We start from the raw sequence: 18268 nt of genomic DNA, 5'->3' as shown, positions 1-18268 counted from the left end.
GCCTCACATTCTTCCTAATATCTACTAAGTACCAACCAAAGACATGGAATAACAAACTAAAATAAAAAGTTCCAGAATCCACAAAAATAAAAATAAAAGATCTATCTAAAAACAAAGATGATGTGACTTACCAAATGAAAGTGCTGGCAGGTCGACAGACACACAAACGAACACAAACATACACACAAAATTCAAGCTTTCGCAACAGACTGTTGCCTCATCAGGAAAGAGGGAAGGAGAGGGAAAGACGAAAGGATGTGGGTTTTAAGGGAGAGGGTAAGGAGTCATTCCAGTCCTGGGAGCGGAAAGACTTATCTTAGGGGGAAAAAAGGACGGGTACACACTCGCACACACACACATATCCATCCACACATATACAGACACAAGCAGACATATTAAAAGACAAAGAGTTTCAACTCTTTGTCTTTTAATATGTCTGCTTGTGTCTGTATATGTGTGGATGGATATGTGTGTGTGTGCGAGTGTGTACCCGTCCTTTTTTCTCCCTAAGATAAGTCTTTCCGCTCCCGGGACTGGAATGACTCCTTACCCTCTCCCTTAAAACCCACATCCTTTCGTCTTTCCCTCTCCTTCCCTCTTTCCTGATGAGGCAACAGTCTGTTGCGAAAGCTTGAATTTTGTGTGTATCTTTGTGTTCGTTTGTGTGTCTGTCGACCTGCCAGCACTTTCATTTGGTAAGTCACATCATCTTTGTTTTTAGATATATTTTTCCTTCGTGGAATGTTTCCTTCTATTATAACCATATCATTAAAATAAAAGATCTTCATCATAAATCTTTGTAGCTATATTTACACAATTGCTCTCTCTCTCTCTCTCTCTCTCTCTCTCTCTCTCTCTCTCTCTGCTGGTGAAGTAGCAACAACAGAGAAAATAAAATGCAGCACAGTTAATCCCTTTTCTCATGTCTAAGTACTACCATCTGCTTTGGGCCTTGATAAAGAATCTTCTTCTAGTCCGTCAGAGCTGGTTGAATTTCTGAAATAGCCTGCAAAATATAAAGTGCTGTCAGTCATGCACTAACAAATATGTTAATATTTGCATTACAGTATCATGTTACTGTCAAAATAAAAATGTTATTGTTTTACAGCCTTATATTGCCAGTTAGTTTTCTTATGTACCAATTACAATCTTTTATTTGCAACCCTGGATCAACTCAATCGAAATAAATGAAATAGCATGTTGATGACAGTGGTTCCTTTTGCTAGTGTGTGCCCAGTTGTCAATAAAGTACCAAGCAACAGATTTCTGTGTTTCATTACCCCACAAAATAAATAAATAAATCCTCTTCATTGCTTTACATGTTTAAGTCATTACCTTCCCAAATTCCCAAAAATAGCTTCCTGGCATTCACTCAACCTCTGTAGTATACTGGTAAGGCTATACAACATACCTTCCTGTTCTGATTCCATACAACATACATTTCTTACACTGTAAAAACTCATCATGCAAAATTTGTATTCTACAGCTTCAACTCTGAAAAATGAAGCTATCGTCATCTAGGAAGAAGAGCGTGTCCATGGTATACTTATCATTAAGATGTTAAAGAAAGGGAAAGAATTGAAGGAGTCAACAGAAGGGAGTGCTAACTGTCAATTTAACTAGGATTAATCAACCCAAGTTAACTGTTGGTTTTCAAATGCAACACTTTCCTGGTAACAAGCAGTTTCATATTTAGTGATAGACAATAAATCTACTAATATAAACTGCTCAGTCTTATTGTATTTATGTTCTTGTCTTTGAATTTAGTGAAAATATAACACACAATTACAGGAAATAAGCTCTTGTGGGTAAGCACTACTTCTGCTGATCCCTACAACCAGTCACTGAGAATGGTGAAGCAAATATCCTACTTCATGTGAGAGATCGAAGCTACGATCTAAAAAGCAGCCTGAAAACATCACAGAATCACATCTTTCACAAACTGTCAGTTCAACACCTCATCGAGTTGTCAGCGCATTCAGTTTATCGGACCATTTCTGGAGTGGGGTGAGAGTGAGGGGTGGGCCAAATGGCAACTTGTTGGGCCATGTTAGCGTGTGTCTACTTTCTGTGTTGTTTGACCCGCAGCAGACGCAGCTCTACGTGCCACTGTGGGCGACAGCCTTTCGTAAGGTACCTCACTTCAAATGTCCGTAGCGCACAGCTTCTTCTGCAATGTTCCCTCGAAAACTGGTCGAGATGTACCCACATCCGATGACAGCAGCTATATTTGTAAGATTTGGATCCAACTGTCACTGATGAGGCATCTCCAGTTACTGTCAGTTGAGATGTTTTTATATCTGCTGTTCTTATGTCATGTTACATACCTGTTGGTGGTATGTCATTCCTTGTAGATAGGTTAGACAGTGTATATTGAGATACCAGCAAATTGCACAACTTCATTTGCGGTGTGGTCATACGGGTACATCCAAATATGATGACTCCTTTCTGCCATTCTCTCCCATCTTCACATCAGACCACCTTCCTGTTCTGATTCCATACAAACAACTAGTATATGCTCACCACTTTACTGCCACAGTTTATGCCAACAGTGGAGGTCCACATGACTGCCCGGTACCAGTACTACACTACTCCAGCACTCCAAAGTGACTAGTGTGCTCTTGTAAAAATAGAATCAAGATTTTATCTGGAGAGCTTCTGGCACTAATTGAAGGCTGGCTCTGAGCACTATGGGACGCAACATCTATGGTCATCAGTCCCCTAGAACTTAGAACTACTTAAACCTAACTAACCTAAGGACAGCACACAACACCCAGCCATCACGAGGCAGAGAAAATCCCCGACCCCGCCGGGAATCGAACCCGGGAACTCTAATTGAAGTTCCAGGATGCAAATAATAAATAAAAATGAGGAAAGGCAACCTTTCAAATGCAAACACTTATGCAATAATATTATGTTGAGCTAATGACAATCTCTTTTAAAGGTCTGTTCAGGAACCTACTCTTACTTGCTGATACATTTATTCTATAGAGTTACTCACAGCAAATAACAAATATCAGTTTCAAATGAAGTATGCTTACACGTGAATGCAATAGAAAATGAAAAATAAATTCCATACGGATAATGTACCCCATGAACCATGGACCTTGCCGTTGGTGGGGAGGCTTGCGTGACTCAGCGATACAGATAGCCGTACCGTAGGTACAACCACAACGGAGGGGTATCTGTTGAGAGGCCAGACAAACAAGTGGTTCCTGAAGAGGGGCAGCAGCCTTTTCAGTAGTTGCAAGGGCAACAGTCTGGATGATTGACTGATCTGGCCTTGTAACAATAACCAAAACGGCCTTGCTGTGCTGGGACTGCGAACGGCTGAAAGCAAGGGGAAACTACGGCCGTAATTTTTCCCGAGGGCATGCAGCTTTCCTGTATGATTAAATGATGATGGCGTCCTCTTGGGTAAAATATTCCGGAGGTAAAATAGTCCCCCATTCGGATCTCTGGGCAGGGACTACTCAAGAGGATGTCGTTATCAGGAGAAAGAAAACTGGCGTTCTATGGATTGGAGCGTGGAATGTCAAATCCCTTAATCGGGCAGGTAGGTTAGAAAATTTGAAAAGGGAAATGGATAGGTTAAAGTTAGATATAGTGGGAATAAGTGAAGTTCGGTGGCAGGAGGAACAAGACTTCTGGTCAGGTGACTACAGGGTTATAAACACAAAGTCAAATAGGGGTAATGCAGGAGTAGGTTTAATAATGAATAGGAAAATAGGAACGCGGGTAAGCTACTACAGGGTGTTTCAAAAATGACCGGTATATTTGAAACGGCAATAAAAACTAAATGAGCAGCGATAGAAATACACTGTTTGTTGCAATATGTTTGGGACAACAGTACATTTTCAGGCAGACAAACTTTCAAAATTACAGTAGTTACAATTTTCAACAACAGATGGCGCTGTGGTCTGGGAAACTCTATAGTACGATATTTTCCACATATCCACCATGCGTAGCAATAATATGGCGTAGTCTCTGAATGAAATTACCCGAAATCTTTGACAAAGTGTCTGGCGGAATGGCTTCACATGCAGATGAGATGTACTGCTTCAGCTGTTCAATTGTTTCTGGATTCTGGCGGTACACCTGGTCTTTCAAGTGTCCCACAGAAAGAAGTCACAGGGGTTCATGTCTGGCGAATAGGGAGGCCAATCCACGCCGCCTCCTGTATGTTTCGGATAGCCCAAAGCAATCACACGATCATTGAAATATTCATTCAGGAAATTAAAGACGTCGGCCGTGCGATGTGGCCGGGCACCATCTTGCATAAACCACGAGGTGTTCGCAGTGTCGTCTAAGGCAGTTTGTACCGCCACAAATTCACGAAGAATGTCCAGATAGCGTGATGCAGTAATCGTTTCGGATCTGAAAAATGGGCCAATGATTCCTTTGGAAGAAATGGCGGCCCAGACCAGTACTTTTTGAGGATGCAGGGACGATGGGACTGCAACATGGGGCTTTTCGGTTCCCCATATGCGCCAGTTCTGTTTATTGACGAAGCCGTCCAGGTAAAAATAAGCTTCGTCAGTAAACCAAATGCTGCCCACATGCATATTGCCGTCATCAATCCTGTGCACTATATCGTTAGCGAATGTCTCTCGTGCAGCAATGGTAGCGGCGCTGAGGGGTTGCCGCGTTTGAATTTTGTATGGATAGAGGTGTAAACTCTGGCGCATGAGACGATACGTGGACGTTGGCGTCATTTGGACCGCAGCTGCAACATGGCGAACGGAAACCCGAGGCCGCTGTTGGATCACCTGCTGCACTAGCTGCGCGTTGCCCTCTGTGGTTGCCGTACGCGGTCGCCCTACCTTTCCAGCACGTTCATCCGTCACGTTCCCCGTCCGTTGAAATTTTTCAAACAGATCCTTTATTGTATCGCTTTTCGATCCTTTGGTTACATTAAACCTCCGTTGAAAACTTCGTCTTGTTGCAACAACACTGTGTTCTAGGCGGTGGAATTCCAACACCAGAAAAATCCTCTGTTCTAAGGAATAAACCATGTTGTCTACAGCACACTTGCACGTTGTGAACAGCACATGCTTACAGCAGAAAGACGACGTACAGAATGGCGCACCCACAGACTGCATTGTCTTCTATATCTTTCACATCACTTGCAGCGCCATCTGTTGTTGAAAATTGTAACTACTGTAATTTCGAAAGTTTGTCCGCCTGAAAATGTACTGTTGTCCCAAGCATATTGCAACAAACAGTGTATTTCTATCGCTGCTCGTTTAGTTTTTATTGCCGTTTCAAATATACCGGTCATTTTTGAAACACCCTGTACAAACAGCATAGTGAACGCATTATTGTGGCCAAGATAGATATGAAGCCCACACCTACTACAGTAGTACAAGTTTATATGCCAACTAGCTCTGCAGATGATGAAGAAATTGAAGAAATGTATGATGAAATAAAAGAAATTATTCAGATAGTGAACGGAGACGAAAATTTAATAGTCATGGGTGACTGGAATTCGAGTGTAGGAAAAGGGAGAGAAGGAAAAGTAGTAGGTGAATATGGATTGGGGCAAAGAAATGAAAGAGGAAGCCGCCAGGTAGAATTTTGCACAGAGCACAACTTAATCATAGCTAACACTTGGTTTAAGAATCATGATAGAAGGTTGTATGCATGGAAGAACCCTGGAGATACTAAAAGGTATCAGATAGATTATATAATGGTAAGACAGAGATTTAGGAACCAGGTTTTAAATTGTAAGACATTTCCTGGGGCAGATGTGGACTCTGACCACAATCTATTGGTTATAACCAGTAGATTAAAACTGAAGAAACCGCAAAAAGGTGGGAATTTAAGGAGATGGGACCTGGATAAACTGAAAGAACCAGAGGTTGTACAGAGTTTCAGGCTAAATTTACACTGCCCGCGATGCGATGCCGAGCCGAGCGGAGCGATGAAGCGCTGAAATCGTGTGACAATGGGCAGTCTTGGTTTAACAGTGGCAACAGAGCGGTGCCCGTTTAGACTGCAGGCTGGGCCGAGCGATGTGATGCGGTGCGATGCGATGACTCCGCTGTAGTCGCAACCGAGTTTGCGTTTCGCGCGAGTGTTTGGAGCGATTGCTTGTTTGCGCTTGCGTCTGAAGTAATTGATTGCTTGCAATGGACATCGAAAGACTAATTAACAGTGTGCCTGAACGCTCCATGTTGTGGGAGGAGAAAAATAAATATTACCACAATAGGGATTTTGTTCGTCAAGCATGGAATGAAATAGCTGAAGATTGTGGAACAGACAGTAAGTACAAAAAAGTAAAATAAATAGCTACAAGACTCCAAGAAATAAGTAACACAAACAACTTCGTTTATTTTCTAATTTTAATTGTGTATAGATACTATTACAGTATTTTGATAATGAAATGACGTTCACAATAGTTACAGTATTTGATAATTTCGACATGAAATGTATTTGCGTTAATGACTGTTGACGTAGTTTTTGAAGGCCTCTCCGACACTCCTCGCTCTTCTTGAAGCACTACTGTTTGCTCTGTCATTTTGGAATTTCACGTCAATATTTTCAGGCGAGGTACTGAAGAATAAATGGAAGAACCTACGTGACCCTTTCCGCTCTGAACTCAAAAAAACCCGTGCTGAACGTTCATGAGACGAAGGTGGCATGCCACATTTCCAATCCAATTGGCCGTGGTACGAGCTAATGACCTTCCTGACTGACATAATGACACCATGGAAGACCAAGACTGATGTTCATCACAGTAAAAGAACAGCATCGCAACATGACGACGTACCATTTTCACCAGCTCTTACAGAGAAAGAGAGTGTTTCACCTGATGAAACCAACCAAGCCAGGTCTTCAAGACTGTCTGTAAGTTCAGAGGGTAGCGTTTCGGTGCCTCCTCCCTCACCCATACTACACACAAACCAAAACAAGAGATCCAAGAAATCGACAAACTCTGAGTTGCTAAATATAGAGAAGCAAAAGTTGAAGCTAACTGAGCAACAAACGTCGAAATCAGAAACGCAAGATGACAGCTATCATTTTGTAGTGAGTTTGCTGCCAGCAATGCGAAAACTATCACCAGCAGCTCAGATGAGAGCCAGGATAAAAATTCAGCAGTTTCTTTTAGAAGAATTGGAACAATCAACCAGTTCCACTGCACATTCGTTGATGTCACCCTACGCACCTGAAAATCCAGTTGAAATCGTAATAGCTAGAAATCCGCAGAATAAAATAGTCATTTCTGAAATTGAACCTGATGACATTGTTATTTCAAGCCACCAAAATTCTGAAAACTTTGATACTTAAGTGAGTGAACTGTCATGGATTTTACTTCTCATTGTCAACTATGTCAAAATTTATTAAAAGAAAGTTTGAATCTATCACAATTTGTAAATTTTTCATAATAAAATGATTGCTGTAAACTTAATATTGTACTTACCTAATGGTGATCATAACTTTTTTAGGGGTAATAGCCATTCTGAAATTTGTGTTTTGCTTCTGTAATCTATTTGAAACAGACGGCACTATATAATCAAATGTCTCTGTACTCATTCTGGATAACTCCAAAATTTATCCTCATCTTTTCTCAAGTCACTGTACAAATGATGAAATTCTCCTAAAGCCCTCCTCTCCTTGTTGATTTCATGCACCCATTCATGACTGCGTTGAATTCTCAGAGCACTGTTTTCTAATAAAAAAGAATTTACTGGGTCGAGGAAACACGACATCGTGCCGAGACTGCTCAATTGCTGGCCAGATCGAGCGCGCGCGAGCCCGCGCGCTGTATCGTGTGCAATGTGAACGCTCCATCGTATTGCATCGCTTTGGCCATTATGCTTCGCATCGCGTCGCGTCGCAGGCAGTGTAAACACACACTCAGGGAGAGCATAAGGGAACAATTGACAGGAATGGGCGAAAGAAATACAGTAGAAGAAGAATGGGTAGCTTTGAGGGATGAAGTAGTGAAGGCAGCAGCGGATCAAGAAGGTAAAAAGACGAGGGCTAGTACAAATCCTTGGGTAACAGAAGAAATGTTGAATTTAATTGATGAAAGGAGAAAATATAAAAATGCAGTAAATGAAGCAGGCAAAAAGGAATACAAACGTCTCAAAAAAGAGATTGACAGGAAGTGCAAAATGGCTAAGCAGGGATGGCTAGAGGACAAATGTAAGGATGTAGAGGCTTATCTCACTAGGGGTGAGATAGATACTGCCTACAGGAAAATTAAAGAGACCTTTGGAGATAAGAGAACCACTTGTATGAACATCAAGAGCTCAGATGGAAACCCAGTTCTAATCAAAGAAGGGAAAGCAGAAAGGTGGAAGGAGTATATAGAGGGTTTATACAAGGGCGATGTACTTGAGGACAATATTATGGAAATGGAAGAGGATGTAGATGAAGATGAAATGGGAGATACGATACTGCGTGAAGAGTTTGACAGAGCACTGAAAGACCCGAGTCGAAACAAGGCCCCCTGAGTAGACAACATTCCATTGGAACTACTGATAGCCTTGGGAGAGCCAGTCCTGACAAAACTCTACCATCTAGTGAGCAAGATGTATGAAACAGGCGAAGTACCCTCAGACTTCAAGAAGAATATAATAATTCCAATCCCAAAGAAAGCAGGTGTTGACAGATTTGAGAATTACCGAACGATCAGTTTAATAAGTCACAGCTGCAAAATAATAACACGAATTCTTTACAGACGAATGGAAAAACTAGTAGAAGCCGACCTCGGGGAAGATCAGTTTGGATTCCGTAGAAATACTGGAACACATGATGCAATACTGACCTTATGACTTATCTTAGAAGAAAGATTAAGGAAAGGCAAACCTACATTTCTAGCATTTGTAGACTTAGAGAAAGCTTTTGACAATGTTGACTGGGATACTCTCTTTCAAATTCTAAAGGTGGCAGGGGTAAAATACAGGGAGCGAAAGGCTATTTACAATTTTTACAGAAACCAGATGGCAGTTATAAGAGTCGAGGGACACGAAAGGGAAGCAGTGGTTGGGAAGGGAGTAAGACAGGGTTGTAGCCTCTCCCCGATGTATATTGAGCAAGCAGTAAAGGAAACAAAAGAAAAATTCAGAGTAGGTATTAAAATCCATGGAGAAGAAATAAAAACTTTGAGGTTCGCCGATGACATTGTAATTCTGTCAGAGACAGCAAAGGACTTGGAAGAGCAGTTGAACGGAATGGATGGTGTCTTGAAAGGAGGATATAAGATGAACATCAAGAAAAGCAAAACGAGGATAATGGAATGTAGTCGAAGTAAGTGGGTGATGTTGAAGGTATTAGATTAGGAAATGAAACACTTAAAGTAGTAAAGGAGTTTTGCTATTTGGGGAGCAAAATAACTGATGATGGTCGAAGTAGAGAGGATATAAATAGAGACTGGCAATGGCAAGGAAAGCGTTTCTGAAGAAGAAAAATTTGTTAACATCGAGTATAGATTTAAATGTCAGGAAGTCATTTCTGAAAGTATTTGTATGGAGTGTAGCCATGTATGGAAGTGAAATGTGGACGATAAATAGTTTAGACAAGAAGAGAATAGAAGTTTTCAAAATGTGGTGCTACAGAAGAATGCTGTAGATTAGATGGGTAGATCACATAACTAATGAGGAGGTACTGAATAGGATTGGGGAGAAGAGGAGTTTGTGGCACAACTTGACCAGAAGAAGCGATCGGTTGGTAGGACATGTTCTGAGGCATCAAGGGATCACCAATTTAGTATTGGAGGGCAGCGTGGAGGGTAAAAATCGTAGGAGGAGACCAAGAGATGAATACACTAAGCAGATTCAGAAGGATGTAGGTTGCAGTAGGTACTGGGAGATGAAGAAGCTTGCACAGGATAGAGTAGCATGGAGAGCTGCATCAAACCAGTCTCAGGACTGAAGACCACAACAACAACAACATCTAAGCTACGAATTAGTGTTCTTGATTTTGGCACAAAAATTTGAATTTGCCTACAAATGTCAGACTATGAACTGGATATCTCCAGGAAATATAAAAACCTATACTATTAGCCAAGACCTTGATAAATTATCTAAAGCCTCAGATTATTACGTCGTTCAGAAAGAACTGCTTATAGCACTTCGAGAGTGAGATATTTGCCACCGCTTATAGACACACATAAAAGTGAAGGTTCATTACATTAGCTTAGCTTTGAGAACTACTAGTTTACTCAGTGGGGAAGGAGAGCAACAGGTTGGGGAAAGTTAAAAAGAAAGGGCAGGTCAATCAGACTACAGTATGAGAGGAACTCACCTGTAGTGAGGACAAAGGTAGACAAGAGACATCAGAGAGACTGAGAGTCAGAGAGAGTACATTCAGAAGACAGAGAGAATTGTGTACTTTTATTTTTGTATGTGTCTACTGGCAACACTAAATATTTCATCTCCTGAAACTGATCATTTCCCAGCAATTTTGGCTTATAATTAATGGTTTTCATGATAGAATTTTTCTTTTCAGTATTTGGATTCCACTTTTTAAACCCCTTTTAGCACTGTAGGGAACAATTTTCACTGTAAATAAGCTTCTGTTGTGCATTATATAATAACCATTATTGTTTAACAGTGATCAGTATACTCACAAACATGCCGAGTATCTTATAGATTAAAATCAGCAAAATAATATAATCTGAAATAACAGGCAAATTGCAGTATCTTTAATTCAGCTAACTGAACATATGATGTTACAAATTTCACACGTGAATCTTTATAAAATATTTATTTCTTACAATATAATCTAATATAACTGGATAGGTAAAAAAATCTACTTACCAAGCAGCGGCAGGAAAACACATATATGAAAGAGCTTTTGGAGCCAGAGGCTCCTTCTTCTGGCAGAAGGGTGGAGGGAAAGAAGAGGGATGAAGGAAGAGAACTAGTGAGGTTTAGGAAAAGAGGTAAAGTTTGGAGAAGTCACCTGAAAATCTGGGTCAGGGAGACTTACCGGACAGTATGAGAAGGAAAGACTGATTGTTGGAGACTGCACTGGGTGGTATTTGAAAACATGAGAGCTTAAAAGTGTAAAAAAGGGTAATACGCAAGACAGAGATTACTGCTGAGATCACGCATGAGTTAATAAGAGCAAAAAGCTAAGTATCTGATAGAGATGGAGGAGGATGTAGAAAACTGAGACAGGATGAAGAAAGAAATAATTACTGTGAATAAATTAAAATAAATTAAGGCCAGGTGGGTGGCGAGAACCGAGGACATGTTCTAACGCTAATTCCCAGCTGTAGTATTCTGAGAAACTAAGGTCCTGGGGAATAATCTAGATTGCATGCATCTTGAAACATGCACCAGGGTCACGACTGTCATGTAGTGCATGCTCTGCAACAGGATATCTTGTGTTTTCGGTGTACACTCTCTGGTTAGGCTCGTTCATCCTAACTGATAACTTGTTGGCAATAATGCCGATGTAAAAGGTCGAAAAGTGTTTACATAACATCTGTATATGATGTGTCATTTCACAGGTGGATCTCTCTTTGCACAGCATGTACAACAACATGACAGTAATGACCCTGGTGCACCTTTCACCACAGGTGCAATCTGGATTCTTCCACAAAATACCAATTTCTCAAACCCCAAAGGTGAGAACTGATGCTACAACATGTCCTTTGTTGTCTCCATCCACCTAGCCTGAATTTATGTTAATTTCCTTGGTCTCAACACTTTTTCACAGTAATGATTCCTTTCTTCACTCCATTTTAGTTTTCTACATCTTTCATTTTCTGAACCATTTATCTCCTTTCCACCTCTACAACCCACTTAGCTTTTCACTCTTATTAACTCATGCATGAAGTTTTAGCAGTAATCTCTGTCTTGCAAATTATCCTTTCTTCCACCTTTAAGCTCTCAGGTTTTCAGGTCTCACCTGGTGCAGTCTCCTACAGTTTGGCTTTCCTTCTCTTCCCATCTGTAACGTCTCCATTTACCTGGGGGGTTCTAGGTGACTTTTCGGAATTCTACCACTTTTCCTAAATCTTGTCAGTCCTTTCGCCTCACCATTCTTCCCTCTCCTTCAACCTTTCTGCCAGGAGGAGGACCCACTGGTTCCGAATGCTTGCATACGTAATACTTTTATATGTGTGTTTTCCTGCTGCCGCTTGGTGAGTTTTGTTTATCTATCCAATTACAAGAATGTTTGCAAACATTGATTTCTTTTGTTGTTACAATGCAGTCTATCACCTCTAATTTAAACTCAGGCTTACAAACTGTGCAATTCCCACAAATTTAAACTAAGGCTTACAAAGTGTGCAATTCCCACAACATGAGCATAATACAAGATGGCTAGTGGATGCACTGAATACATCCTGCATCCAGATCAGTGGCAAAATGGCTTAAGGATGGAAACATTAGGTAGATGGGCTTTATTCAGCACACATTTGTTTGTAAAACAGCTCAAGATCACTTTCAGCCCGCACTGAAAGACAAGGAACTTGTCCACTAATTTTTTTCTTATACCAGTACTCCTCAGGTATTCAATAATGTTTCTTTAGCATGTCTATTGTATCCTGATTTAATGGAGTAATCCAATGCCAATAACCCCTCTTCCCTTGGCCACTCCATTTCTGTGGCTCTAACAGCTGTCATACATTTCCTTTGACGAGTATTTTAATCACTACTTGCAATGATGAAAATAAGTCTGTCAGAAGAGAATTGTCACTATACTTCTTAAATACAGATATAAGAGAAGAAATTAGAGATATTCAGATGTTTCTAATGCAAATGAGATTGTATTGATGAGTTGTTAATTGGCAGCTTGCAACTTCTTATCCCTCACCAGTAAATTTATACACAATCATATGAAATGAACGTCACCTGTAACAGAGATTCAACTGTCTCTTTAGCTGATTCTGTTAACTTACTGAAAGCATCAATATGTGGTATGTGTATTCATTTCAAACGGATTTAAGTTCTCTTTATGTGAACACTAACTGAAACTAAAAGCTATGCTTCAATGATTTTAGAAAGGTAGGCTGAGTAATTTTAAGGCATATGTACAGTCTTAGACATAAAAACTGACCGCCGGCCGGCCGCCACAGATACTAAGTCCAAGTCGTTTACTTAAGGTGGCCAATAAAACTGACCGCCCCTGACAACTCTAAGTCCAGCCATCTGCACAATCTGGCAACACTGTAAGATGCGGAAGTGTTGTCTACTTCCGAGTTGATATGGCTAGAGTGAGCCCGTGGTCTTGCGGTAATCGTCGTACATTCCAAACATAGAGTCGCATGTTCGCGTCCAACTGTTTTTTGTTTTTGTTTTTTGACACATTTCGGTCTAAAGTTATGAGTCTAATTGAACATCTAAGACAATTCGCTTAACATTCTATCCACCCGCAATAACAAGTATTCCAGAAACAATTCCGCAGGACAGCTCGTCACTGCGTCCCGATCATAACAGCTTACGCTCGAGCGTTTCCTCACGCTGCAGCGGCTACCGGCCACCGGCCAGACGCCACCCGCCGCCCGCCGCCTGAAATCCGGCGCTGCCCATGTGAAGGCAGCGCCACGCAGTCAGTGTATGTATCAATGCCATTTTCGAATTTGAAGTTCTAGTTATCATCTTGCAGTTAAGCATTGGATTTTGCATACTTGAAAATCATGAACTACAGTTAAGCATTGTAAAATTGAGTCACAAGTGGAAAAAGGTGTAACATCTGCAACACAACGTTTACTTTTGGTATAACAGAGGGGTGAATGTAGAGGAGGCAGCTAGAAAGATTTGAACTGTGCGTGGAGCAAGTGCTTTTGGGAAAAATACGCCAGAAAAAGATATTCTTGTTTCAACAAAGATCGTTCTGGCATGAATGATTTTCCACATTAAGGAAGTCTCGACTACTGATATATGTGACATTTTACCATTTTACCATCATGCGACATTTGCATTCAACAGGCAAAGTTCAGAAGTCTGTTGTAGGAGTACTGCATGCTCTAATTCGAAACAACCAAAATCAAGGGATGACTATTATTGAACGTCATCAGGTGCTCATTGAGCATTCCTTTGCAGTACTGTTACTGTTGACGTGTTATGATGCCTTTATCGTTAACTTCCTAAGAAGAAATGAAAGGCTGAGCCCCACCAAAAGACGTAGACTAGAGCAAAGAGTAGTGTGTACATAATATTTTACATTTGATAGCTCCATAAGTGTGTTTTGGACTACGAATTCTGCCCCAAGGGGTGTGTGCAACACAGCTGGAATTTGTTGTCAACAACTGAGACACCTTTCGGTCGCAGTGTAAAAAAGTCGAGCAACAAAACTACATCACCTGTGCTACTGCGTGATAACTCACGCTGTTGATTTGAGAAACAAAACTACCCAGGAAATTGATAGGAAAGTCGTCTCTCGGACACTTGTATTGATAGGGAAGTCCTCTCTCAAGCACTTGTCCCTCTCGTCATATATTCGTAAAATATTACCTTTCCCGCTCTTGATCGATCAACCGTCAAGGCAATTCATTTCTAGACGAAAATACTCTTTAAAACTACTATGGTTTAATGACATCGTGAAAACAAGTAGGTTTCTACGGGCGTAGAAATTGTAAACAACTGTTGCATTGTCAGACTGTAGATCTCGTGAAAGAAAATTCAGCTGCTGATTAATTTCTCTTTGATGATTAATGTTGCGATTAGAAAACTAATGGAAAATGCAAATAAAATATTCACTGTGCCAATGCAAATTAAATTCAGCTTACTACAGAAACATCATGACGGCAATCTATCTTAAGAAAACATTATGTGTCTGTAAGACGATTGCGCCTATTTTAACACGAATTAGTAGAATATCACCAACTTTTGACTTCGAAACGATCCGTATTTACTTCATTTCCTGTATCACTCGCAAGTATTATGAATATGTGGCATTTCATAGATAAAATTATGTATTCACAACAACAAAAAATATGTCGGCAAAAAACAAAAGTGGCATTATGAAATTGGCAGTACCGTAAGGTTTCCGCTCTGACACTATGGGTTACTGTAAGTAACAAGCCGAATTTTGCTCGAGTGTTGTCTTACGATTCCCTTACTGAGTTTGTATCTGCCTGCTTGTAGCTCAGCTGCAAAAGAATTAAAAATCTGGCTTTCAGTAAGTCTCGAAAGGCGAACGAAAGCAGATTGCACCTGGCAGCAAAGCATGTTACCTGGGAACTGGGTTTTTCTAAAGTGGGAAGACATCCTTCTGTAGTTGAATTGTTGGCAAATATCAGTCAGAATTGTGCCGTTGGTCTAAGCGTTTTGGTATGTTGAATTTTTACCAATGATTTTTCTACAGGTTTTTATGTTCCAAATAGAGAGTTGAAGTCTCCCATTAGTATTTTCATGTCATCTTGGTGAATTTTGCTCATAGTATTTTCGAGTGTGTTCCAGAATTTTTTGACATTTTTGGTGTTTTTCTTATTTTCGATGTTGGTGGGGGCATCTGCATTGATGAGTGTATATTTTTTACTGCGGCTCTGAATGAGCACAGTCATATTTATATTGTTGATGGGTGTGAATTCTTTGACAGAGTTGATGATAGATCTGTGTTCGAGAAAAGCAATGCCGAAGATTGGCACGCCTTTAGCTACCTTTTGTTGTATTTTGCTCTTGAAGATGCAATGGTTTCCATAATGCAAGGTTTCACTGTCAGTTAGTCGTGGTTTGTTAAGGGCAAGGATGAGAATTTTTTGTTGGTCGATTTCTTTTGTGAGGTTATTTAGTTTTCGTGCTTGGATCAATGTACCGATATTTATTTTTCAAATGCATGTTTTCTGCTTGTAGGGAAATTTACCAGAGATCTTCCATATTCTCTGCCGTGCTAACTTGGACTCCCCAGAATCCGAAAATCCAACTGCCGCCTGTCGACAGCCAGGTTGTGTACCACCTGTGGTAAAGTTGACTTTGCTTGCACAGTTCATGTTTGCTTGTGTTTCGTTGGTTTGGCTTGGGTGATACCATGACCGGACAGGACCAGAGGGTGTTGAAGCCTTTGGAAGCAAATATTTTCAGCCGAGCTCATTGAGCTAACAGACGGTGCCCAGAGTAGCGGCGATTTTCACTCACACGTGCGTGGATTTTGGGTTCAACGGATTGAGTAGCCATTAAGGATTGTATTAGTATTTGGTTCACCCCAAGTATTTGATTTCCTCGGTATTACCCATATATGGGAGGGTATCCCCTATCGGCCCCACGGGATTATTATTATTATTTCCTTCCTTTCTCAGACGTTATGTCTGGTTAAAAATGGAAAGTGACGAGGACCTTGATCAAACGTGACTTCCTTTTAACTATACGGTATATGTTACATTGCATTTAGGAACTTTCGGGTAATTGAACATGTATCAATAATTACAGATTTCTGTAGTTGTATATATATGTTTGGATGTAGCTGTATTGTGTTGATGTACTGGTGGATATTGTGTGGTATGACTCCTGTAGTTGATAGTATAATTGGTATAATGTCAACTTTATCCTGATGCCACATGTCCTTGACCTCCTCAGCCAGTTGGATGTATTTTTCAATTTTTTCTTCTGTTTTCTTCTGTATATTTGTTGTATTGGGTATGGATATTTCGATTAGTTGTGTTAATTTCCTCTTTTAATTGGTGAGTATGATGTCAGGTTTGTTATGTGGTGGTGTTTTATCTGTTATAATAGTTCTGTTCCAGTATAATTTGTATTCATCATTCTCCAGTACATTTTGTGGTGCATACTTGTATGTGGGAACGTGTTGTTTTATTAGTTTATGTTGTATGGCAAGTTGTTGATGTATTATTTTTGCTACATTGTCATGTCTTCTGGGGTATTCTGTATTTGCTAGTATTGTACATCCGCTTGTGATGTGATCTACTGCTTCTATTTGTTGTTTGCAAAGTCTGCATTTATCTGTTGTGGTACTGGGATCTTTAATAATATGCTTGCTGTAATATCTGGTGTTTATTGTTTGATCCTGTATTGCAATCATGAATCCTTCCGTCTCACTGTATATATTGCCTTTTCTTAGCCATGTGTTGGATGGGTCTTGATCAATGTGTGGCTGTGTTAGATGATACGGGTGCTTGCCATGCAGCGTTTTCTTTTTCCAATTTACTTTCTTCGTATCTGTTGATGTTATGTTATCTAAAGGGTTGTAGAAGTGCTTATCAAATTGCAATGGTGTAGCCAATGTATTTATATGAGTGATTGCTTTGTGTATTTTGCTAGTTTCTGCTCGTTGTATAAAGAATTTTCTTCAATTGCCTACCTGTCCATAATGTAGGTTTTTTATGTCAATAAATCCCCTTCCTCCTTCCTTTCTGCTTAATGTGAATCTTTCTGTTGCTGAATGTATGTGATGTATTCTATATTTGTGGCATTGTGATCGTGTAAGTGTATTGAGTGCTTCTAGGTCTGTGTTACTCCATTTCACTACTCCAACTGAGTAGGTCAATATTGGTATAGCATAAGTATTTATAACTTTTGTCTTGTTTCTTGTTGTCAATTCTGTTTTCAGTATTTTTGTTAGTCTTTGTCTATATTTTTCTTTTAGTTTTTCTTTAATATTTGTATTATCAATTCGTATTTTTTGTCTGTATCGTAGATATTTACAGGCATCCATTTTTTCCATCGCTTCTATGCAGTCGCTGTGGTTATCCAATATGTAATCTTCTTGTTTAGTGTGTTTTCCCTTGACTATGATATTTTCTTACATTTGTCTGTTCCAAAAGCCATATTTATATCATTACTGAATACTTCTGTTATCTTTAGTAATTGGTTGAGTTGTTGATTTGTTGCTGCCAGTAGTTTTAGATCATCCATGTATAGCAAATGTGTTATTTTGTGTGGGTATGTTCCAGTAATATTATATCCATAATTTGTATTATTTAGCATGTTGGATAGTGGGTTCAGAGCAAGGCAGAACCAGAAAGGACTTAATGAGTCTCCTTGGTATATTCCACGCTTAATCTGTATTGGCTGTGATGTGATATTATTTGAATTTGTTTGGATATTAAGTGTGGGTCTCCAATTTTTCATTACTATGTTTAGGAACTGTATTAATTTAGGATCTACTTTGTATATTTCCAACATCTGTAGTAATCATGAGTGGGGTACACTATCAAAACCTTTTTGGTAATCAATGTATGCATAGTGTAGCAACCTTTGTTTAGTTTTAGCTTGATATGTCACCTCTGTATCTATTATCAGTTGCTCTTTACATCCTCGTGCTCCTTTGCAACAGCCTTTTTGTTCTTCATTTATATTTTTGTTCTGTGTTGTATGCGTCATTAATTTCTGTGTAATGTCTGAAGTTA

The 18268-nt window shown here is 39.9% G+C and overlaps 1 protein-coding gene across 1 annotated transcript in view; it reads right to left on the bottom strand.

The window, feature by feature from the left end:
* Nucleotides 1–748: 748 nt before the first annotated feature.
* LOC126177352 (pleckstrin homology domain-containing family D member 1-like) overlaps nt 749–18268 on the bottom strand; it is a 200263-nt gene continuing 182743 nt past the window's right edge. Inside the window, exon 12 of the mRNA XM_049924449.1 lies at nt 749–1006. Within this exon, the coding sequence (XP_049780406.1) occupies nt 927–1006 (80 nt within the window). The 3' untranslated portion in view covers nt 749–926. The remainder of the gene's footprint in view (nt 1007–18268) is intronic.

This window comes from Schistocerca cancellata, chromosome 1 (genome assembly GCF_023864275.1).
Source record: "Schistocerca cancellata isolate TAMUIC-IGC-003103 chromosome 1, iqSchCanc2.1, whole genome shotgun sequence".
NCBI lineage: Eukaryota > Metazoa > Arthropoda > Insecta > Orthoptera > Acrididae > Schistocerca > Schistocerca cancellata.
This window is presented reverse-complemented; position numbering and strand designations above follow the sequence as displayed.